The 24,463-nt window shown below is 38.1% G+C and overlaps 1 protein-coding gene across 7 annotated transcripts in view; it reads right to left on the bottom strand.

Moving 5' to 3' along the window:
- Positions 1-24,463, bottom strand: part of USP37 (ubiquitin specific peptidase 37) — an 89,159-nt gene that overhangs the window by 47,089 nt on the left and 17,607 nt on the right. For all 7 annotated transcript variants that reach the window (XM_061148744.1, XM_061148750.1, XM_061148748.1 and 4 more), the window contains 5 exons: positions 22,633-22,811; positions 22,239-22,316; positions 12,148-12,245; positions 10,063-10,147; positions 2,207-2,368 (listed from right to left, as the gene is read on the bottom strand). In XM_061148744.1, the coding sequence (XP_061004727.1) occupies positions 2,207-2,368; positions 10,063-10,147; positions 12,148-12,245; positions 22,239-22,316; positions 22,633-22,811 (602 nt within the window). The remainder of the gene's footprint in view (positions 1-2,206; positions 2,369-10,062; positions 10,148-12,147; positions 12,246-22,238; positions 22,317-22,632; positions 22,812-24,463) is intronic.

Genomic DNA, 24,463 nt, shown 5'->3' with positions numbered 1-24,463 from the left:
CAATTTTCTTGCAGTTCATATTGGTTTTTGTGGTAGAATTTTTATTGGACTAAATATTTTGATTCATGTTTTCTGTTTTTCACTTCTAGTCTGTACACAGGTAGCCTGTTTTTTAACATTTGTATTCATTTTGTGGATCTGGTGACAAATTCAAGCACATCCTCTTCTGTCAGTTTAACAAAGTGCACTTTCCTTAATGGATGGTGGTGGTAGTAGAATTATCATATGATCCAGCAATCCCACTCCTGGGCATATGTATAGACAAAACTATAATTAAAAAAGATACATGCAGCCCTATGTTCACAGCAGCACTATTCACAATAGCCAAGACATGGAAACAAACCCAATGTCCACTGACAGATGAATGGATAAAGAAGACGTCCTCTGTGTGTGTGTGTGTATATATGAATATTACTTGGCCATAAAAAAGAATTAAATAATGCCATAGGCAGCAACACAGATACAACTAGATATTATCACACTAAGTAAAGTAAATCAGAAAGGGAAAGACAAATGCCATATAATATCACTCATATGTGGAATCGAAAATATGCCACAAATGAACCTACCTATGAAACAGAGTCAAGGTCATAAACAACGTCTGATGGTTGCCAAGGGGGAGGGATAGAGTTGGAGGTTGGGGTCAGCAGATCTAAGCTATTATATACAGAAAGGATAAACAGCAAGGTCCTACTGTATAGCACAGGGAGCTATTCAATATCCTATGATAAACCATATGGAAAAGAAAATTTTAAATATGTGTAACTGAATCATTATGCTGTATAGCAGAAATTAACACAACACTGTAAATCAACTATACTTCAATTAAAAAATTTTTTTCTTTTATATTTATATAAGATGATTGATAGTCACTAAACTTACTATGGTAATCATTTCATGATGTATATGAGTCACATTATTATGCTGTACAATTTAAACTTATACAGTGCTGTATTTCAATTATACTGTAATAAAGCTGGAAGGAAAAAAATGCAAGAGGGCTCCACCTGCCTAGATTCACTATTAGTGTATTAAATACCTCAAGTAAGTTAATTAATTCCTCTAAGCCTTAGTTGTGCTATGCTGTGTATAGGTGCTCGGTCACATCTGACTCTTTGCAACCTCATGGACAGTAGCCCGCCAGGCTCCTCTGTCCATGGGATTCTCCAGGTAAGAATACTGGAGAGAGTTGTCATGCCCTCCTCCAGGGGATCTTCCCAACTGAGGGATCAAACTCAGGTCTTGAACCCAGATCTCCCGGCCTGTAGGCAGATTCTTTACCATCTGAGTCACCAGGGAAGACCAAGAATACTGGAATGGGTCGCCTATCCCTTCTCCAGGGAATTTCCCCGACCCAGTAATTGATCCGGGGTCTCCTGCATTGCAGGTGGATTCTTTGCCAGCTGAGTTACCAGGGAAGCCCAAGCCTTAATTCCTTAATCTACAAAAACAGATTTTTTAATACATCTAGCTCAGAGAGCTACTGTGAGAATTTAAAGAAAAAATTCATTGAAACACAGTTTCTGGCACATAACAAACACTTCAGCTATGATTGATATTATTATTATAGCTATTATACCATGATCTCATTTTTGTATGGTTAATAAAAATATAAGCAAGAAGGGGATGGGAAAGATTAATACTGAAGTATCTACAGAGATGGATGAAGTATATGAGATTTAAGAGTACACATTTTCTGCTTTATGATGTTTTTTATATATATATACATTTACACAGAAACACACATACGTGATTTTGTTTTCAAGGTCCAAAAATTAGAGACCAGATAATGAACTGAACTTTATGGACATGATAAATCTTTAATAAGTGAAAAATATTTGAGAACTATAATTAATGACTCTTTTAATCATCTTGTATACCAAGTAAAAGGACTTCCTAGGTGGTGCTAGTGGTAAAGAACTGGTCTGCCAATACAGGAGATGTAAGAGATGTGGGTTTGATTTCTGGGTTGGGAAGATCCCCTGGAGGAGGGCATGGCAACCCACTCCAGTATTCTTGCCTGGAGAATCCCCACGGACAAAGGATCCTGGTGGGCTACAGTCCACGGGGACACAAGGAGTCGGACATGACTGAAGAGATTTAGCATGCACACATACCAAGTAAAACATACTTCAGTTGAATCACTTTATAAAAAGAAAGCAAAATTAAAAAAAAAAAAGAAAGCAAAATAAAATAATTTACCTACCCTTGCAGTTGCTGCTGTTGGTAAGAGGAAAGGGGCACTCTTGGCTTGTTCCAGCCAGTGTAATCCTGGTTACACCTCAGTTTTTTAACAGAAAGAGGAGCTGGCTGAGGAAGAAATCCCAAACTTCTTTTGGCAGACGGAGTTTGGCTTGAAATATTAGTCCTATGATAAAGAAAAAATAACGAAGAAACAAAACAAATTTGAATGCTGCTTTCTTCCCCTACTAGATTCAGAGAAGTCAATGTCTATGGGGAAAAAAAATATCCTAAATTTGAGGAAATATCAGTTTTAATGATCACTTGGGAAAAAAATTTCACAAATTAGCAAATCTTGTGATAGGGAGCTGAAGAGGCAAATAGTATGGTAATGTACAATCAAAATAAGCCAAGTTAATGGCTTGAGAAAAAACATAGTTTTACTTTTTTATTCACTTTTATCCACTTGATGGCTATCATACATCAGTTTACCTAATCTTGAAAACCTTTAGGCAGTGAACTCTTTTCACTATTACGCAACAAATATTCATACCCAATCTCCTTGAGAACTTACTCTAATTTATATGCTTAGCAGTGAAAATGTTAGGAATATTTTCAATTTTCTTAGCTAATGACTGTTTCCCAAAAATGCTGTACCAATTTATATTTCCACCGATAAGAGAATTTCCCCTTTTCACATAGTCTCCATTACAATGCTGCTAAGCTGCTAAGTCACTTCAGTCATGTCCGACTCTGTGCGACCCCATCCCTGGGATTCTCCAGGCAAGAACACTGGAGTTGGTTGCCATTTCCTTCTCCAATGCATAAAAGTGAAAAGTGAAAGTGAAGTCGCTCAGTCATGTCTGACTCTTCACGACCCCATGGACTGCAACCTACCAGGCTCCTCTGTCCATGGGATTTTCCAGGCAAGAGTACTGCAGTGGGGTGCCATTTCCATTACAATATTATCCCTCTAATGAATGGAACATGATTTCATTGTTATTTTATAATTTCCTCATTATTACCTAAGTTGGACATATCAATCTGTCTTTATGGTTTCAATTTCTGTCTTAAGAATCATTCTATAAAGTAAGGTCAGAAAAATGGTTTCCTATATTCTTTTAAAAATTTAAAATCTTGTTTTCCCTCCTATTCAGGTCTTTAATCTGCCTGGACATTTACTTTTTGCATCCTATAAAGCAGGAATATGATACACTTTTTTATAAGGAAAAACCAACTGTCCTCAAACAACTTACTATGTGCCAAGGACATCTGTTAGCCACTGTTTAGTTTTTTACTTTAAAAAAAAAACTGTGAAATAGAATAGAAAAGTATATAAAAGTTCGATGTGTAACACTGTTGTACAGGGTGTCAATAGTGAGGAAAGTTTCGTGTGTGAGGATGGGGGATATGAGGCAAACTATACCTTCTATTCAACTTTCCTATAAATATAAAACTGTTCTAAAAAAACTTATTAAAAATAAAGTGTGGAGCTTAACATATTTTTATAAAGCAAACACATAAGTAAAAACCATTAATGTAAAAAACCTCCAAGTGGCCCTTTCCAATCACAACCCTGAAGTTATCATTAGCTTTCTATCAGCTTTATTCCTTACTATGTACTCCCATACACTGTAGTTTGGACAAGGCAAACATATATTTTCATCCTTTTGCTTTCAACCTTTCTCCATCTTTATACTGCAGTTATCTTTTAAATAGCATATAGATTATTTTTATTCTTCCTTTAAAATCCAGTCTTTTACTGAAACATTTAGTGTATTTATATTTACTGTCATTACTAATTTAGGTTAATAACCTAATACCCTTGGTCTACTAATTCTATCATATGTGTCATTTCTGAGTCAGTATTTATTAATTTTTCTCTTCCTTATGAGTTGTTTTTTCCTGTTTCTTTGTACACTTCATAATATTTTTTTGGATGCCAGATACTGTGAATTTTATCTTGTGGGGTATTGGATACTTTTAATTTCTATAAACATTTTTAAATTTTGTTCTGGGATGTGGTTAAGTTACCCAGAAACAGTACAATGTCGCAGTTAAGGTTTGTTATCTGGGAGCAGAGCAGCAATTCGTCTAGGAACAGTTTTTCCTCATTAATGAGGCAAGTCTTTTTGCAGGTATTCAAACTGCCATTAGGAACAGGAACTATGCCTGGCTTTATGTATACTCTAAGTATCATCCACTTAGATCCTTTAGGGTGATTCTTTCCCTGGCCTTGACCAGTCTCCTCACCTGCACACGCTGCTCAGCACTCAAAATGAATACTCAAGGGGGACTCTGCAGATCTCTACAATTCCTTCTTTGTGAAGCTTTCCCTTCTGGTACTCTGCTCTGTAAATTCTAGCCACCTTGTATTCCTTAGATTCCTAGCTCCGCTTCATCAACTCAGGAAGCGTACAGGACTGGCTCTGCCTGGTTCCCCCTCCTTGTGTGTCAACCTAGAAACTTCCACTAGCAAGCAGGCTAACATAGTCATAAGGCTAATTTGTTTCCCATCTCTCAGGGATCACTGTCCTTCACTGATTCATGTCCAATGTCTTGAGATGCAATGTTTCACATAGTTTGTCCATGTTCTTGGTTGTTTCAGGAAGGAGGATAATGTGGTCCTTGTTAGTCCATCTTGGACAGAAGCGGAAGTCATCTTTAACTTTTTAGTATGTCTAAGTTAACACCAAAAATGTCCTTTTCATCATAGGGGACTGGAAAGCCAAAGCAGGAAGTCAAAAGATACCTGGAGTAACAGGCAAGTTTGGCCTTGGAGTACAAAATGAAGCAGGGCAAAGTCTAACAGAGTTTTGCCAAGAGAAGGCACTGGTCATAGGAAACATCCTCTTCCAACAACACAAGACACGACTCTACACATGGACACCACCAGATGATCAATACTGAAATCAGATTGATTATATTCTTTGCAGCCGAAGATGGAGAAGCTCTATACAGTCAGCAAGACAAAACTGGGAGGTGAGTGGCTCAGATCATGAACTCGTTATTGCCAAATTCAGACTTAAATTGATGAAAATAGGGAAAACCACTAGATCATTCAAGTATAACCTAAATCAAATCCCTTACGATTATACAGCAGAAATGACAAATAGGTTCCAGGGATTAGATCTGACGGACAAAGTGCCTGAAGAACCATGGACGGAAGTTCGTGACATTGTACACAAGGTGGTGATCAAAACTATCCCCAAGAAAAGAAATGCAAAAAGGCAAAATGGTTGTCTGAGGAAGCCTGACACACAGCTGAGGAAAAAAGAGAAGCAAAAGGCAAAGGAGAAAAGGAAAGATATATCCATCTGAATACAGAGTTCCAAAGAATAGTAAGGAGAGATTATAAAGCCTTCCCAAGTGAACAATGCAAAGAAATAGAGGAAAACAACAAAATGGGAAAGACTAGAGATGTCTTCAAGAAAATTAAAGATACTAAGGGAACATTTCACACAAAGATGGGCATAGTAAGGGACAGAAAATGTATGGACCTAACCAAAGCATAAGATACTGAGAAGAAGTGGCAAGAATACACAGAAGAACTATACAAAAAAGATCTTCATGACCCAGATAACCATGATGGTGTGATCTCTCACCTAGAGCCAGACATCTTGGAATGTGAAATCAAATGGCCTTTAGGAAGCATTGCTACAAACAAAGCAAGTGGAGGTGATGGAATTCCAGCTGAGCTAATTCAAATCCTAAAAGATGATGCTGTGAAAGTGCTGCACTCAATATGCCAGCAAATTTGGAAAACTCAGCAGTGGCCACAGGACTGGAAAAGGTCAGTTTTCATTAAAATCCCAAAGAAGAGCAATGCCAAAGAATGCTCAAACTACTGCACAACTGGACTTATTCCACATGCTAGCAAAGTAATCCTCAAAGTTCTCCAAGTCAGGCTTCAACAGTACATGACCCTAGAACTTCCAGATGTTCAAGGTGGATGTAGAAAAAGCAGAAGAAACAGATCAAATTGCCACATCCACTGGATCATCGAAAAAGCAAGAGAGCTCCAAAAAAACATCTACTTCTGCTTTACTGATGTTGCCAAAGACTCTGACTGTGTAGATCACAACAAACTGTGGAAAATTCTTCAAGAGATGGGAATACCAGACCACCTTACCTGCCTCCTGAGAAATCTGTATGCAAGTCAAGAAGCAACAGTTAGAACTGGACATGGAACAACAGACTGGTTCCAAATTGGGAAAGGAGTACATCAAGGCTGTATATTGTTACCCTGCTTATTTAACTTCTATGCAGAGTACATCATGCGAAATGCTGGGCTGGATGAAGCATGAGCTGAAACCAAGACTGCCAGAAGAAATAGCAATAACCTCAGATATGCAAATGACACCACCCTTATGGCAGAAAGTGAAGAGGAACTAAAGAGCCTCTTTATAAAGGTGAAAGAGGAGAGTGAAAAAGCTGGCTTAAAACCTAGCATTCAAAAAACTAAGATCATGGCATTCAGTCCCATCACCTCACGGGAAATAGATGGGGAAACAATGGAAACTGTGACAGACTTTATTTTCTTGGGCTCCAAAATCACTGCACATGGTGAATGCAGCCATGAAATTAAAAAAGACGCTTGATCCTTAGAAGAAAAGGTATGACCAACCAACCTAGAGAGCATATTAAAAAGCAGAGACATTACTTTGCTGAAAAGGTCGGTGTCGTCAAAGCTATGACTTTTGCAGGAAAATCAATTCTGAATATTCACTGGAAGGACTGATGCTTAAACTCAAATATTTTGGCCACCTGAGACAAAGAGCTGACTCATTAGAAAAGACCCTGATGCTGGGAAAGATTGAAGGCAGGAGGAGAAGGGGATGACAGAGGACAAGATGGTGGGATGGTATCACTGACTCAATTGACATGAGTTTGAGCAGACGTTGAGGGACAGGGAGGCCTGGTGTGCAGAAGTCCACAGGGGCTGCAAAGAGTTGGACACAAATGACAGACTGAACAACAAAGTTAACTGTGGCCTCCTCTCAAACAAAATAAGGAACTTAAAATGTTTTAATTTCCCATACTCTTCTCCACTCATTTATTTTAACCTCTTATTGGTATAATATTCTGTTAATTTTTTGTTTTCAATCCTATTATTTTTATAAAAACTATCAAAATGTATTTAGATGCATAATAAGTCTGGAAAGATATTAGTAATAGCAGTTGCCTCCTGAAAGAAAATGAACAAGTAGGAGTTAGGAGAGGTTTACTTTTCACTGTATGCACTCTGTAACTTCTGAAGTTTCTACCATATGCCCTTATTACTTCTAGAAAAGAATAAATTTTAAAGGTACTTAATTTTTTAATATGCTTAAAAATTCTTTTGCTCACTGATTTTTCTTACTTCTACTCCTTCCTTTGTTCACCTTTCTTCTTGCTAAATAAATTCTGTCCTTGCACTCTTGAATTAAAATTTAACTGGATGTGTAATTCTTTGATATCATCTGTTCCTACTGTTGCTAATGTCAGTCTATTTTCATTTTATAGATGATATTTTTGTTTCTGGCAGCTTTTAAAAATTTGTTACCCATCATCTTCTACAAGGTAGATTTAAAAAATACATATCTGCTGTTTGGCATTTGTTGAGGTTTTTCAATGTGGACTTCCATCATTTTCATCCAGTATTTCTTTGAAAAATTCCCTTCCTTTATTCCCCTTAATCTATTTTTTTTTTCTCCAAAATGCTATTAAGATATAGAGGGTTAAAAAAAAAACAATGGAGGGTAGACCAAGAAGCCCTACATAAATCTCTTTTTAATAAATTCATAGACTTTTAATGAATTCTGAAATAGATTTTCTGTAAACCTTTTAAAATAAAATTCATTTACATTTACTATCTCCTCTCTATGCTACATCCCATGATCATGCATTTTTGCTTGTTTAGTAGCTGTCTCAGTCTGGACCTGTAATCTGCATAGGACTTTATATCAGGGGTTCAGAATTTTTGCCCCTACACAGGGAACATTAAAGCAGATACCAATCACTGCAAACCCCATTTCTGGGTATTTGCTTTCTGATCAGGCTTCCCCAGTGGCTCAGTGGTAAAGAAACTGCCTGCAATGCAAGAGACGTGAGTTCGATCCCTGGGTCGGGAAGAGCTCCTGAAGGAGGGAATGGCAACCCACTCCAGCATTTTTGCTGGGAAAATCCTATGGACAAAGGAGCCTGGTAGGCTACAGTCCATAGGGTTGCAAAGAGTTGAACACAACTGAAGTGACAGCACAAATAGAGGGAGCATTAGGTAAGCAGCATATTTAAGGTTCCAAACGCAGGCAGTTACATAGAAGTGTTTGGGCTTGGTTTACTAGCACAGTGGAGAGGGAAATGGCAACCCACTCCAGTATCCTTGCCTGGAGAATCTCATGGACGGGGGAGCCTGGTGGGCTGCAGTCCATGGGGTTGCAAAGAGTCAGGCACAAATGAGCGACTAATACTTACTTACTAGCACAGAGGGCAGTTCAAGATATCCAGCTTCATGTATCTTCAGATAAGAAATCAAGTTCTGACTGGGGGTCATGTTCAGTTTCTAATCTCATGCTGGTTTTGAAGATCCAGCCCTAAATACTTGACTCCAGTCTGAGTTTTATACCTGCTTTATGGTTTCAGCCTTTACTCAGCATTATTTTTCTTACCGGTCTGAAAATTTTCATCTTATCTTTGAAGGCAGTTTTGTATTAAAAGAAATTTTTATTTCTTCAATAATTCCTATGTGCAATGAATATGCTCATTCTATTATTTTGAAAAGAAATCTGTATTGTATTTAAACAGCTGAAAACCAAATTTAGTTTTTTTTCAACTTGGATTCCTTTAAGATTCTTCTAATAAGCAGAAATATATTAAGCTTCTCTCTTAAATTCAAAGAGTTAACAACTGCAGTCATAAAGTGACTGACAGATTCCACCCAAGGCTGAGTATATCTAAATATATAACATCAGATTCTTTAACTCACCTTAATCATTTAACACAAATAATCCAGATGTTTTTACCACCTTGAATTAAATTCTAGCAAAAAATAAAATATGGCTTAACTGGTCATTCTCTATGACTGGTCATTATGCTATATAGTAGCATATCTATTTATACTACTACTCTCACTTTTCACAACTGCCCTTCTGTGTGGCATTCTATGAACACGTCTCTTTGACAAGTGCTTAGCAGTTGTCTTATATATTCATACTCAATAAACCTCAAAAATTTAACCGAAATCTCTGTGTGTCAGTCACTCAGTTGTGTCCGACTCTGCGACTCCACACACTGTAGCTCTCTAGGCTTCTCTGTCCATGGAATTCTCCAGGCAAGAACACTGGAATGGGTTGCCATTTCCTTCTCCAGGGGACCTTCCTGACCCAGGGATCAAACCCGGGTCTCCTGTATTGTAGGCAGATTCTTTACCATCTGAGCTATATCTCTAGAATCACGAATTACATTTCTGACTAGCCTTTTCCAGTAAAAGATACTAAGGTGAAACTTTTTGCTTTTTTAGGAAAACACCTTAAATTCTGGTAGGTAGCTTAACAAACAAGAAAGACAATTTAAAAATGTCTCAGTGGAGAACTACTTTACTTGGGAGGATGGAAAATACACTGGTCAAAATCTGATCACAGTGCCAGTCAAACCTGTGTCCTCAGTACAAGTCTTCCTAGACATCAGGTTTATACATGTGTTGAAGAACATAAAAAGTAATAGTTTGAACTAAAACACTTCTAGAGTACCCTGTAACTACAATGTCATGAATCTGTAAATTTTCATCTATGTTGTTAAATCAGTATATTCATGTAGAGCACAACACATAGACCCTCCCATCATTTAATATTCTGAAGAAAGCTCTTCAAGTTCTTCACAAGGCATATAGCCAATGCATACCTGTCTAGGTTAGTGCTGCCAGGAGAATAGTCCTTGGCTGCAGATCTGCTACCATAAAAAGATGACGACTGCAAAGGTAGAAGCCCTAAAAAAATGAACAGACACAGGATAAATTTAATTCCTAAATCAATCATTCAAGTTCATTTAATAATAAAATTACATTGGGCTTGTTTATATTTAACTCTATTTTCCCCTTTCTTTTCATCCAAGTAATATATACATATGCATGTCTGAAGATCATTCATGTCTGAAGATCAAAATACTGTGAAAAAGTTTTTAAGAGGTTACAAAAGAATACTCTCTAGCCCTAAAGCTCCACAAATTTTTCTTCCAATTTCTAACCATTTTTTGAAACTCAGTTTCTCTGATTTCCTCCATAACATTAGGTGTTTGTATAATTTCTCAATTTATTAATTTTAAACAGCATCAGCTGGCTCCCTCAAGAAAAATTAGAAATAATTTCTCATTTATACCACCTCTACTCTTCTCTTCTCTCCAAACCAATTATCAGTTGTGTTATTTTATTATTTTATTTATTTTTTGGCTGCGTCATGTGGCTTGTGGGATCTTAGTTCCTCGACCAGGGATTGAACTCCAGCTAACAGCAGTCAAAGCACCAAGTCCTGACCACTGGATTGCTCGGGAACTCCCCATCAGTTGTGTTATTTGAGTTCTACTGATTAACTTTGCAAAGTTAACACACTTAAACTCTCCACATTTTGTTCCATGAAACTTTTTACCACTTGACCCCTTATACTTTCCACTCTCTCTCCTCTTCCACATCAATACCTGTAAGATGTACCATAACTTCAACAGTATTAAGTATTAATACATCTATTAAGTATTAATACATCTTTAAGTATTCTGTTTTCTAACTATGGTGAAAGTGAAAGTGACGTCGCTCGGTTGCGTCTGCCTCTTTGCAACCCCATGGACTGTAGCCTACCACACTCCTCCATCCATGGGATTTTCCAGGCAAGAGTACTGGAGTGGGTTGCCATTTCCTTCTCCAGAGGATCTTCCCGACCTAGGGACTGAACCCGGGTCTCTTGCATTGTAGGCAGATGCTTTACTGTCTGAGCTACCCAGGGAAGTCCTTTCTAATACAGGTTGATTGTAAAAGCTGAAAACCAAAAAACAGCATTTATATAATGAATTATTACTTCAAAGGTGAGAATTATATTAGAGCTTTCTCTTTCTGTCAGAGTCCAATTTATATATAAGTCTGAACCCCTAAAGGAGACTGTTTCTAGAGTCCAGATGAAATGAATTCTCTCAAACTCCCAAATTACCAAAATAATGCCATATTTTAGCTTTCTTCAATTCCAAGTTAAACATAATATTCAAATCAATACTAGATACATGAGTCTCTAAGAAGTTCAGAGGACCAGAGTTATGCTAAGTATAGGAAGCAGCAATAAAACTTCAGGGACAATCTTTCAGTTTTTGTTAAAAACGAGGTGAGCTTATACAACTGCTTTATGTGATAATTACAAGATCTTCTGGAACTTCTAATAACCAGCAACACTGATAATTTAATTTCAATAACTTTAACTCTTTGGATTCATTCCATGGTCCAGGTACTTTGACAATGAAAGAACTTAATTCTAGGTAGTTGAATAGGCAGATGTAAAGCTTAAATTCCTCGTAAGCAAAATAAAAATTCCCTTATAGCTCTAACATTTTAAAAAATAGTTTAGCCAAGTACTAGGATACAAATTAGGGCTTCCCAGGTGGCTCAGTGGTAAAATATCCACCTGCCACGCAGGGGACATGGGTGTGATCCCTGGGTTGGGAAAATCCCCTGGAGAAGGAAATGGTAACCAACTCCAGTACTTCTGCCTGGGAAATCCCATGGACAGAGGAGCCTGGTGGGCTACAGTCCATGGGGTCACAAAGAGTTGAACACAACTGAGCGACTAAACAGCAAAAACAGGATATAAACTGGCACCCGATAACTAGTCCAAAATTTACCCAGTGTTCTTAAATATGTGAGAAATATGCCCCAGTTTACATTTCTATTTCTAGTCTAATACAATATATCATATCATAAACGAGTATATTATGCAAAGACCAAATACTTACCTGATGTCCTATTCTCTTCTGACTGTTTCAAACTCAGTTGCTTCTCTCTACTGCTGGTTAAATACTTTCTTGAGGGATCTGTCATAGCCTTGTTGTTCCTATAGTTAATAATTAAATTCAAACATATATGTATAAAGATATAACTCTTAATTTTAAATAGTTGTCATTAGACTTTACATTTCAATTGCTGAATTAACTGATGTGCTTGGAAGTTACGCTACAAGGTGTTAAAGCCTTATGCAAATGAGAATCATAAAAATAAGCTTTTCATTACCTAGTCAAAAGTCAATCCAATCCAAAACCCTGGTAATTAGGCAAAAATGAAGGAGCAGTTCCTTTATAAAAAAGTCAAACCAGAGACAGCAAGAATATATAGGTTTTCTTTGCCAAAAGCAAGCCCAGATGAAATGATTCAGCTACTAAGAGCAAAAGAATCAATTAAGAACTAAGATGAAAAAATTAAAATTAAAAAAATTGAAAATAATAAAAAGAAGCAAACCATTCGAGCTTGATAATGAATAGCTCTAAAAGTAAACAAAATCCAAAATGTTCTTATAGTTTATGTAATTTGAAATGTTATTTACTAAATGTCAACATTTCAATTCATAGTGACTAAACTACTTTAAGTTCATGAACACAAAGTTAAAATTTCTTAAGCCCCTTTCCCCTATCTCTTCAGTTCAGTCGCTCAGTTGTGTCGGATTCTTTGCAACCCCATGAACTGCAGCACGCCAGGCCTCCCTGTCCATCACCAATTCCCGGAGTCCACCCAAACCCATGTCCACTGTGTTGGTGATGTCATCCAACCATCTCATCCTCTGTCTCCCCTTCTCCTCCTGCCCTCAATCTTTCCCAGCATCAGGGTCTTTTCCAATGAGTCAGCTCTTCGCATCAAGTGGCCAAAGTATTGGAGTTGCAGCTTCAACATCAGTCCTTCCAATGAACAGCCAGGACGGATCTCCTTTAGGATGGACTGGTTGGATCTCCTTGCAGTCCAAGGGACTCTCAATAGTCTTTTCCAACACCACAGTTCAAAAGCATCAATTCTTCTGTGCTCAGCTTTCTTTACAGTCCAACTCTCACACCCACTACATGACCACTGGAAAAACCATAGCCTTGACTAGACGGACCTTTGTTGACAAAGCGATGTCTCTGCTTTTTAATATGCTATCTGGGTTGCTCATAACTTTCTTTCCAAGGAGTAAGCGTCTTTTAATTTCATGGCTGCAATCACCATCTGCAGTGATTTTGGAGCCCAGAAAAACAAAGTCGGCCACTGGTTCCCCATCTATTTGTCGTGAAGTGATGGGACCGGATGCCATGATCTTAGTTTTCTGAATGTTGAGCTTTAAGCCAACATTTTCACTTGCCTCTTTCACTCTCATCAAGAGGCTCTTTAATTCTTCTTCACTTTCTACCATAAGGGTGGTGTCATCTGCACATCTGAGGTTATTTGTATTTCTCCTGGCAATCTTGATTCCAGCTTGTGCTTCCTCCAGCCCAGCATTTCTCATGATGTACTCTGCATATAAGTTAAATAAGCAGGGTGACAATATGACAATATACAGCCTTGACATACTACTTTTCCTATTTGGAACCAGTCTGTTGTTTCATGTCCAGCTCTAACTGTTGCTTCCTGACCTGCATACAGATTTCTCAGGAGGCAGGTCAGGTGGTCTGGTATTCCCAACTCTTTCAGAATTTTCCACAGTTTATTGTGATCCACACAAAGGCTGTGGCATAGTCAATAAAGCAGACATAGATGTTTTTCTGCAGCTCTCTTGCTTTTTCGATGATCCAGTGGATGTTGGCAATTTGATCTCTGGGTCCTCTGCCTTTTGTAAAACCAGCTTTAACATCTGGAAGTTCACGGTTCATGCATTGCTGAAGCCTGGCTTGGAGAATTTTAAGCATTACTTTACTAGCGTGTGAGATGAGTGCAATTGTGCAGTAGTTTGAGCATTCTTTGGCATTGACTTTCTTTGGGATTGGAATGAAAACTGACCTTTTCCAGTCCTGTGGCCACTGCTGAGTTTCCCAAATTCCCTGGCATATTGAGTGCAGCACTTTCACAGCATCATCTTTCAGGATTTTAAACAGCTCAACTTGAATTCCATCACCTCCACTAGATTTGTTCATAGTGATGCTTCCTAAGGCCCACTTGACTTCACATTCCAGGATGTCTGGCTCTAGGTGAGTGATCATACCGATTATCTGGGTTGTGAAGATCTTTTTTGTACAGTTTTTCTGTGTATTCTTGCCACCTCTTCTTAATATCTTCTGCTTCTATTAGGTCCCTACCATTTCTGTCCTTTATAAAGCCCATCTCTGCATAAAATGTTCTCTTGGTATCTCTAATTTTTTTGAAGAGATCTCTAGTCTTTCCCATTCTATTGTTTTCCTCTGTTTCTTTGCATTGATCACCGAGGAAGGCTTTCTTATCTCTTCTGGCTATTCTTTGGAACTCTGCATTTAAATGGATATATCTTTTCTTTTCTCCTTTGCTTTTCGCTTCCCTTCTTTTCACAGCTATTTGCAAGGCTTCCTCAGACAGCCATTTTGCATTTCTTTTTCTTGGGCATGGTCTTGGTTCCTGTCTCCTATACAATGTCATGAACTTCCGTCCATAGTTCATCAGGCACTCTGTCTATCAGATCTAGTCCCTTAAATCTATTTCACTTCCACTGTATAGTCATAAGGGATTTGATTTAGGTCATACCTGAATGGTCTAGTAGTTTTCCCTACTTTCTTCAATTTAAGTCTGAATTTGGCAATAAGGAGTTCATGATCTGAGCCACAGTCAGCTCCAGGTCTTGTTTTTGCTGACTGTAGAGAGCTTCTCCATCTTCGGCTGCAAAGAATACAATCAATCTGATTTTGGTGTAGGCCATCTGGTGACATCAGTGTGTAGAGTCTTCTCTTGTGTTGTTGGAAGAGGGTGTTTGCTGTGACCAGTGCGTTCTCTTGGCAGAACTCTATTAGCCTTTGCCCTGCTTCACTCTGTACTCCAAGGCCAAATTTGCCTGTTACTCCAGGTGTTTCTTGACTTCCTACTTTTGCATTCCAGTCCCCTATAATGAAAAGGACATCTTTTTTGGGTGTTAGTTCTAGAAGGTCTTGTAGGTCTTCATAGAACTGTGCAGCTTCTTCAGCATTACTGGTTGGGGCATAGGCTTGGATTACCGTGATATTGAACGGTTTGCCTTGGAGACGAACAGAGATCATTCTGTTGTTTTTGAGATTGCATCTAAGTACTGCATTTCGGACTCTCTTGTTAACTATGATGGCTACTCCATTTCTTCTAAGGGATTCCTGCCCACAGTAGTACATGCAATGGTCATCTGAGTTAAATTCACCCATTTCAGTCCATCTTTGTCCACTGATTCCTAGAATGTTGATGTTCACTCTTGTCATCTACTGTCTGACCACTTCCAATTTGCCTTGATTCATGGACCTAACATTCCAGGTTCCTATGCAATACTGCTCTTTACAGCATCGAACCTTGCTTCTATCACTAGTCCCATCCACAACTGTGTGTTGTTTTTGCTTTGGCTCCATCCCTTCATTCTTTCTGGAGTTATTTCTCCACTGATCTCCAATAGCATACCGACCTGGGGAGTTCATCTTTCAGTGTCCTATCTTTTTGCCTCTTCACACTGTTCATGGGGTTCTCAAGACAAGAATACTGAAGTGGTTTGCCATTCCCTTCTCCAGTTGACCACATTCCTCTGATCTATTATTCCCAAATACCTGAACCTATATTAAGTAAAGACGGTCCATTGAGAAACATGCTCATGTTTTGATTAAAAGTGCTTATTTTAGGAGATCCATCATGAATAAAGCCTGCAAGCAGACAATGTAGATACTCCACCCAGATTCCCTCTAGTCTTATTTTTGTATCCTCTCTTACACACCAACTTAGGTTTTTTCCCTATTTTTCTTTTTTAAATATTAGAGTATTGGTGATTAACAGCGTTTTGTTACTTTCAGGTATACTGCAAAGGGGTTTAGTTACGCATATACATGTATCTATTCTTTTTCAAGTTCTTCTATTTGGGTTGTTTTTTAAATTTTTTTGATAGCCACTACCTAGGGTTCCTTTTCACAAGATTGTCCTCAAGCTACCAGAGTCTTTGCCTGCACTCTCAGAGTCAAAAGTAAGGTCAGGTGCTGCAGTATAAAAGCCAAGCTCCCCTGCCTTGGATTAGAATAGTTTTAAGGTGAAATGTATATAACAGATTTTCTTTCTGGGATTAGGTTGAAGCCTAAATTCTGCATTTTTCTGGTCAGAGATCAGATTTTTGTCTGAGATCACACTCACTCATTTTCTCCTGCACTGCAGTATCTTGCTTCCCCCAGTCCTTCCTGGTATCCCCTGAAAATAATTCCAAACTAAATCACTTGGACACTACTCTCCATTTCAGGGTTTGTGTCTGAGGAAGTTGAACAACAGTTAGTGCTAGAAGAGGGTCTAGGAAGCACACTCCAAGGACAAGATTCTGGAACTGGATCAATTGTTTGGCAATGGTAGCAGAAATACCATTGGCTGGTGGTAAAATCTTTGGTATCCTAAAGTGTAATACCACCAAGATTTTTCATCTGTAGTGGAATGGGCTGGGATAAAATAGAAGAGGATATAGCTCATGCAATCTTTCCAGCATTTGAAAAATGTGGTAGACTGCACAATGGACCCTACTAGAATTATAGAAATGTTCTAAAACTGGATTATGGTGATGGTTGCACAACTCAAAAAATTTACCAAAAATACAGAATTATACATTTAAAACAGGTGAATTTTAAGGTGTATAAACTGTACCTCAATAAAGCTGTTAAAAAAAAAATCCCAAATTATTTCCTTCCTTGTATCCAAGCCCCCTATTAAGAAATGCAATCTGTTTCCCTATCCCTTAATGAGACTGGCCTTGTGATTTCCTTTTCCCAAAAGAATGTAACAGACATAACAGTGCATGAGTCCTGATTCTACGGCTACAGGTACCTTGCAAATTTTCACTCATTCTTTTGGAACCCTACTACTGCCATGAGAGTAATTCCAGGGCAACCCTATTAAGTGAAAAAATAGATGGCTAGTCTCCTGCATCAAATCAACCACTAGACAGCCAACGGCCAGTCATACAAGTAATGCCACTGTGGACCAGCTACTCCCGAGCCAACTTACCAAATGACCACGCATGCATGAGAAAATGAGAGAATCCAGTTACAACTGGCCAAGACAGGCCCAGATAAACAGAACCACTTAAGTGACCACTGACTTATAAGCAATAATAAATAATTACTATTTTAAGTATATTGTTATATAGCATTAGATAACTGATACAGCCATATGGGGTAAATAATAATCATAAAGTTGTAAGATTATGCTGTAACTTCCTGATCTTACAACTTCATGGGTATGATAGTACCCAGCTCATGATGGCTTACTCTGGTTGCATAGTTCCTTGATGACCCAAGTAAACAAGAATAGATAATGAGAACAGATCTATGAGCATTCTGATGACCAGACAAAAGAAGAAGAACAACTGCCTGATTCATGGATGGATCATCTCGGTACATTGATACAAGCTGAAAATGAACTGCTGCTGCATTGTAGCTCCACTAAGGGACTGCCCTGGAACACAGGACTAAGACGAATTCCTCCACTGTACAGAGTTTGAGAAGTGCACCTAACTGTCTATTTTGTATGGAGAGAAACGTGGGCCAGGGGACCCCCAGCTGGTGGTAAATGGTCTAGATGGATGATCAGGGGCCTAGAAGGAATAAGCCTGGAAAATCAGGCGAAAATGATTTATGGAAGAGGTTTATGCATAGTATGTACAAAGGGTGAAGATCTGTTTCACATGTTAATGCTCACCAGAGAACTCCACTGAAGAGACATTAAACAATCACCCATGGTAACTTGTCTAGTAGATACCAGTCAATTTCTGTACTCAGCCATCCAAATACTTCCACAAAGGGCCCATGAGTAACAGGCATGGTAGTAGAGGTAAAAGCTCTAAGTGCACCCTAAAATAGGGGCTCCCTTTTAATAAGCTGGTTTAGCAACTTATACAGCTCAATGTCCAATTGCTCAGCTATTCTAGAGGCTGATCCCTGGCCCTTGAAGGAATACTATCCCTTAAGGAAACCAACCAGACATTTGGTGATAAGATGATTACATTAGACTCCTTCCATCCCAGAAAGGGTAGCAATTAATTCTGGCTGGGACTGGCATATATTTAAGGTTTGCTTTTTCCTTTCCTGCCCACAGTGCCTTGGCTGCACTGCTATCTGAGGGCTTTATAAGAGTACATGATTTACTAACATGAAATCTCACATAACATCACTGTGGAATGAGAGATCCACTTTACACAAAAGAAAAGGAGGTACAATAAGGGCATATGACCAAAGGGTCCATTGGTCCTATCATAGATTATATTTACCTCAAAGCTGACAGCCAACAGCCTTTAAAGGTGCAGATTATAGAGATGATCTCGTTAGGAACTGGGAGCCCTTCAAGATATAATATATAACATAAACCAACAGGCCATTACAGTTATAGAGAATACATGGGTCTGGAAACCAAGAAGTAAGAATGCCTCCACTATCAGTCTCAATAACACACCTGGAGAATTTGTGCTTCTTGTTCCTTCAATTTAGATTTTGTGGATCTAGAAGTTCTGGTTTCCAGAGGAGGAAATTTTTCACAAGAGAGGACAAGAAGAATTCCATTTAATCTAAAGCAATGGCTGCTACTCATTTTGGGCTTTTCACGCTGGCACATCAACAGGCAAGGAAAGGAGTTACTATACTGTAACTGATTTTAATTATTATAAGAGGGCAGGGTTGCTGCTACATGATAAGGGCAAGAAGAATATGTCTGGTATAAAGGAAATTCACCAGGGAATCTCTTGGTGCTTTCAAGCTCAATTTTAACTCTGATTGGGTAATTGTAGCAACCACAGCCTGACACGTGCACAGTGACCATGGGCTCAGATCCCTCAGGGAAGAAGATCTCAGTCATACCACCAGGAAAGTCATCAACACCATAAGTGTTAATGAAAAATGCAACAAATCTAGAATGGATCCTAGAAGTAGATAATATCAGTTACAGCCTCAAGGCTATTTGTAGCAGTAAGGACAAAAAGAGCTACAGCTCATCCCACTAACACTCCTTTTTTAATATTCTTACCCAGAAATTGAAAAGCACCAATGTGAAGAACCTATAATAAGATGGTGGGGCTTTCCTGGTGGTCTTGTGGTAAAGAATCAGCCTGCCAACGCAGGTAACATGGGTTCGATCCCTGTTCTGGGAAGAACTAGCTCAGCAGTAAGACAGAGGGTAAAAATACAGATATTACAGACTAGAAAGCTGGTGAGGACTGTTATATCTCAGCGAAATAGTCACAGAACTGTTATCTGTAATGTCTTAAGAAGCAGAACTCAAAGGAAAAGACTGAGACAGTTAAGAACACTGGTCTGTGTTAGTGCTTTTTACTGCTCTCAGCAAGGTTCAAGACAGATAAATCTGGGTTAGAATTAGCAGGTTTGCAATCAAGGTTGAAAAATGAATATACCTCTCTGTGCCAATGGCCTAGAATTAAAATTGTGTGCTAACTGGAGGTCATATGGGACTAAAAAAATCCAATTGCTTCTGATTCTCAAACTGAGGCAATGCTAAGAGGTAACTGGAGAAGTAGTTTGTAAAAAACTGATGTTAATATTAGGGAAAACTGGATGAGGGGTATACAGGTACACCTCAACATTATCATTGCAACTTTTCTGTAAATTTAAAATTATTCCAAAATTTAAAAATTAAAAGAATTAATAACAAAAATACTGGCCCTAATTCTTTCTCAAGCCTATAATACCCTGCATGTTCTACCTTTAAAAACACTTCTAAAACTTTTACATTTCTAGACTTTTCTAAACTTCCAGAACTACATCGGCATCAAGTAGGTTACAAAGCTGCATGGCTCCAAAGAACACCCTTCAGCAATGGCCCTGAAAGATAACAGACAAAGGGAATCTGTTAAAGGGCAAAGCCACGAGTCATATGGAGTACAATGAGCAAGGGTTCCTTCCAAAGGATAGGACAGAAACAGTTACAGGGGTTAATTAAAAACTTATTCCACCGCTTTCACAGTCTTCACAATTTCTGCCTAACAAGATTTTATCTCTACTATAGACCAGTGACTCCTTAGAGTTCCCAATCTTTGTCTTTTCTAAATGGAAATTTTTTCTGTGGTTATCCTGTGCTTACTCCAGCAATGTATAATAAATGCTATGTGTGTGGAGACAGGAGTGAGGTATGCAGATTAACTTGTTTTTTAGTTTTTAGGTAAAATACCACTTTGCCAACAAAGGTCCCTAGAGTCAAAGCTACGTTTTTTCCAGTAGTCATGTATGGATGTGAGGGCTGGACCATAAAGAAAGCTGAGCACAGAGGAATTAATGCTTTTGAATTGTGGTGTTGGAGAAGACTCTTGAGAGACCTGTGGATGGCAACAAGATCAAACCAGTCAATCCTAAAAGAAATCAATCCTGAATATTCATTGGAAGGACTGATGCTGAAGCTTGAAGCTCCAATACTTTGGCCACCTGATGTGAAAGAATGGACTCATTAGAAAAGACCCTGATGCTGGGAAAGACTGAAGGCAGGAGAAGGGGACCAAAGACGATGAGATGGTTGGATGGCATCACCCACTTGATGGACATGAGTTTAAGCAAGCTCCAGGAGTTGGTGATGGACAGGCAAGCCTGGTGTGCTGCAGTCCATGGTGTTGCAAGGAGTCAGACACAAATGAGCAACTGAACTAAAGTGAACAAGACCATGAGGTGTATAGTCCAAGGCACACCTGGACCTTATGGAGAGAACTGCACATAACCCAGAGATCCTGGACTCTGAGCTGGATATAGTGACTAACTGAGATTTAGAGGCTGTCTCCATCAGGGTGAAGGTAGGGGTACTCTGCATATGGGAAGAATGATGAACAAATGTAAATCTTTAGCTAGAAGGGTAAACTATGGCAGACTGTTGTCCCCAAATAACCACTGTACTCATTTGTCATAACAGTAGAATTTGGGCTAGGCATACTTCCCAGATCTCCTCATAACCTGATATAACCACATGACCAACTTTTGGCCAATGTAATATGCATAAAAGTTATGTATACAATTTTCAGCCTACACAAAAGCTGTATGCCCTCCCTTTGCTCCTTTCCTCCTTCCCAGTAGGAATACAGATGTGAGAGTGGAGGCTGAAGCTATCTTGGTTCATAAAAGGGAAGATATTTATTAAGAATGGCGGATAGAAGACGGAAGGAACCTGAGACTATAGTGATTGTAGTTTAAGAGAACACACCAGTCTTATCAGCTACCTAGATTTTTATACTTGTTACAGCAATAGAATCAAGAACTCAAACTATAAAAAGCTTCTTTCGGTTTTTCCCAGCTTCTTTCTGGTGACCCTTTGGCCTTCAACACCAGTTAATTGACTACCAACTGACTTCTGGTAAGGTATTAACTGGTAACTGTTAATACGTTTTCTTGCTCAGAAGACAGAGACAGACAAAATCCACAAGTCTCCTATTATGAGGAAGAGGACTGTCCGATTGCTGGCATGCTCTTTTGTTCAACCCCAAAAGTAGCTCTAGAAGACTGATGCTCCCAGTCTAGAACCTAGGCTGGTTTTAATACCCTTTTACCCCTAAGTTAACTTTTCACATGAATAAGGTAAAAATTGTACTTTTTTTTTTTTACAGGTAAAGAGAAGAAGGAAGGAAGGGTGTTCATACTAAAAGAGCAGAAAACAAAAAACACTTATGTAGAGCTCTTCAGCTCCATCCTTATTATAAGTGCTGCAAATGAATAAAGCTAAGATGGGAGAAGTGCACTAAAATGACCAAAGCAATACTAATGGCCAAATCCTCTCTCTATTGAGCCTACAATGTACTGTTACCAAAATACTCTAAATCCTGTTCTTCCGTCTTTGAGATTTCCATAAACTGAAGACCATCCCAATTTTCTCTAGTGGTTGTAATTACTAATAGAAGAAATACTGATCAAATGTTATAAAAGTTCTTAAAGCAACTTACGATGAAGAATCATTTTCCTTAGGGTAATCTTCATTCAACTCTGAGCCAGATGACAGCATTCTTTTTCTCTTTTCAGTCCTACAGAGAACAGAGAAAAACAGTTATTTCACATTATTAAAATGTATAAACCAACATACTCAAGAACAAGAACTGTGACTACTGTTCTAACTCTATACACCACAATTAAATATACTGTGTATCTGCAAGCTCTATACATGTCACTAACATAAATCACAAAAGACAAATATTATCTCCAAAAAACGCACTTTACACATTCTTCTTTTAACCAGAAGTCTCCTTCTTTTCCAAGTTATTGGACTTTCTAAAAGGCCTAAAAGACATTTCTAAATAGGCAGAGCTAATGACTAAGAAAGGAAAAAAAAATCTTTCATACCTATTTTCTAATAACCCTGATCTAAGAGGAGTGGATGTAGATGTCAAAGAGGGAATTGTCCGGGTAGGAGTTACTCCATTTCCTGCTGCAGCCTTAATTGATCCTCTAGTTGGATTACCAAGAACTTTTCGAAATGGAGTATCATCTTTAGTTTCCAAACTTCCTCTTTTTGAAGAGACCTATAAGAATAAAGTTAAACATAGCTAATTCTTCACATTAATTGGCATATGTTTAGACCAGTGATCCTCTTATACAGAACTTTTAAAAATATCCACAACTGGAGACCCATCTCCAGAGATTCTAGCCTATCTGGTCTGGGGGTAAGGTCCATTCATCAGTACTTCTTTTTTTAAAGAACACTAGGTGATTCTAATCAGTATCAGATATTGAGCTTGACATGTATTTTCCTATAGTACTCTTGTAAGCTTAGAAATTCCACAGCATACCTGGAAGCAGAAAAGAATTTGCTCTGAATTACCGATTAAAAAAAAAAGAAAATAACCTCATAGACATAAGAGCCACATGAAAGTAGATCTTTTTTTTTTTTGAAAGTAGATCTTTAAGAAAGAAAATCCAATTATGACAATTTAAAGTGAGCTTCCCTGGTGGCTCAGCTGGTAAAGAATCTGCCTGCAATATGGGAGACCTGGGTTCAATCCCTGGGTTAGGAAGATCCCTTGCAGAAGTGTATGGCAATCCACTCCAGTATTCTTGCCTGGAGAATCCCCATATACAGAGGAGTCTGGAGGGCTACAGTCCATGGGGTCACAAAGAGTTGGACATGACTGAGTGACTAAGCACAGCACATTACAGCAAAGTGACATGAATGTGAGAAAAAGGAGCAACAATGACATTTGGCTGCCACAATGTAAAAGCCAAGTCACATAGACAGCATATGATTTTTGAGGGGGTTCTAGTATGGAGAAATGAAACAAATATATATAATGATGGGGAGACTGAAGGTGAGACAGAACCTACTGGCAGAAGATGAATCAAAGAGTCTACCCCAAAACACAGCAAAAGTATTCAGAGAGAATGCACACTTTACCTCTATGGAAGATTTCTAATTACTTTCCACAGAATTACAATCTTAGAATAACAAAAAAGAATCTCTGAGGTCATCTGGATGAATGATTTAAAAAGTTGATTTTCAAATGGATAACTGATTCTCAAGATTAAAAAAAAAAAAAAATCAAAACACTATTATAAAAGCCACATACTGAGAAGTCTCTTTTATCACCCCAATGCCATTCACTCAGTTCTTCTACTTCCCATCCTCCTACACCTTGTAAGTATTCTACATTATTCTACATTTTTAAGGAAATGAAAATCAGTATTTTATTTTTCTAGTTACACAAATGGTAGCATGCTATATGCATACTGTTTTGCATATTTTCAACCTTTTTTGACCATGACCCCACAGTGAGAAATATTTTACATCACAACCTATTATACATACATACAAATAAAACTGAAAATTTCGAAAACCAGTACTTATCCTTATTGTGTAGAATACCTTCTCTATTACTTTCTATTCTATTTTATTTAATGGTAGTCACAACCCACAAAACTGATTTTATAATTCCAATAATAATAGAAATCATTATTTGTGAAAGTATAAATATTTGCTTCTGCTAGATATATTAGAACAGTTTAAATATTCTAACACTTTAAATTTCTACCTGTAAATGGATGAATCTCAAAGTAATTATGAGTGAAAAACCCAGACAAAAAAATTATACACTGATTCCACTAATATAAAACTCTAGAAAATGCAAAGTAATCTAGAGTGACAGAGAGTAATTCACTCATGGCTTACAGACAGGGGCCA

Source organism: Dama dama, chromosome 8 (assembly GCF_033118175.1).
Source record: "Dama dama isolate Ldn47 chromosome 8, ASM3311817v1, whole genome shotgun sequence".
Classification (NCBI taxonomy): domain Eukaryota; kingdom Metazoa; phylum Chordata; class Mammalia; order Artiodactyla; family Cervidae; genus Dama; species Dama dama.
This window is presented reverse-complemented; position numbering and strand designations above follow the sequence as displayed.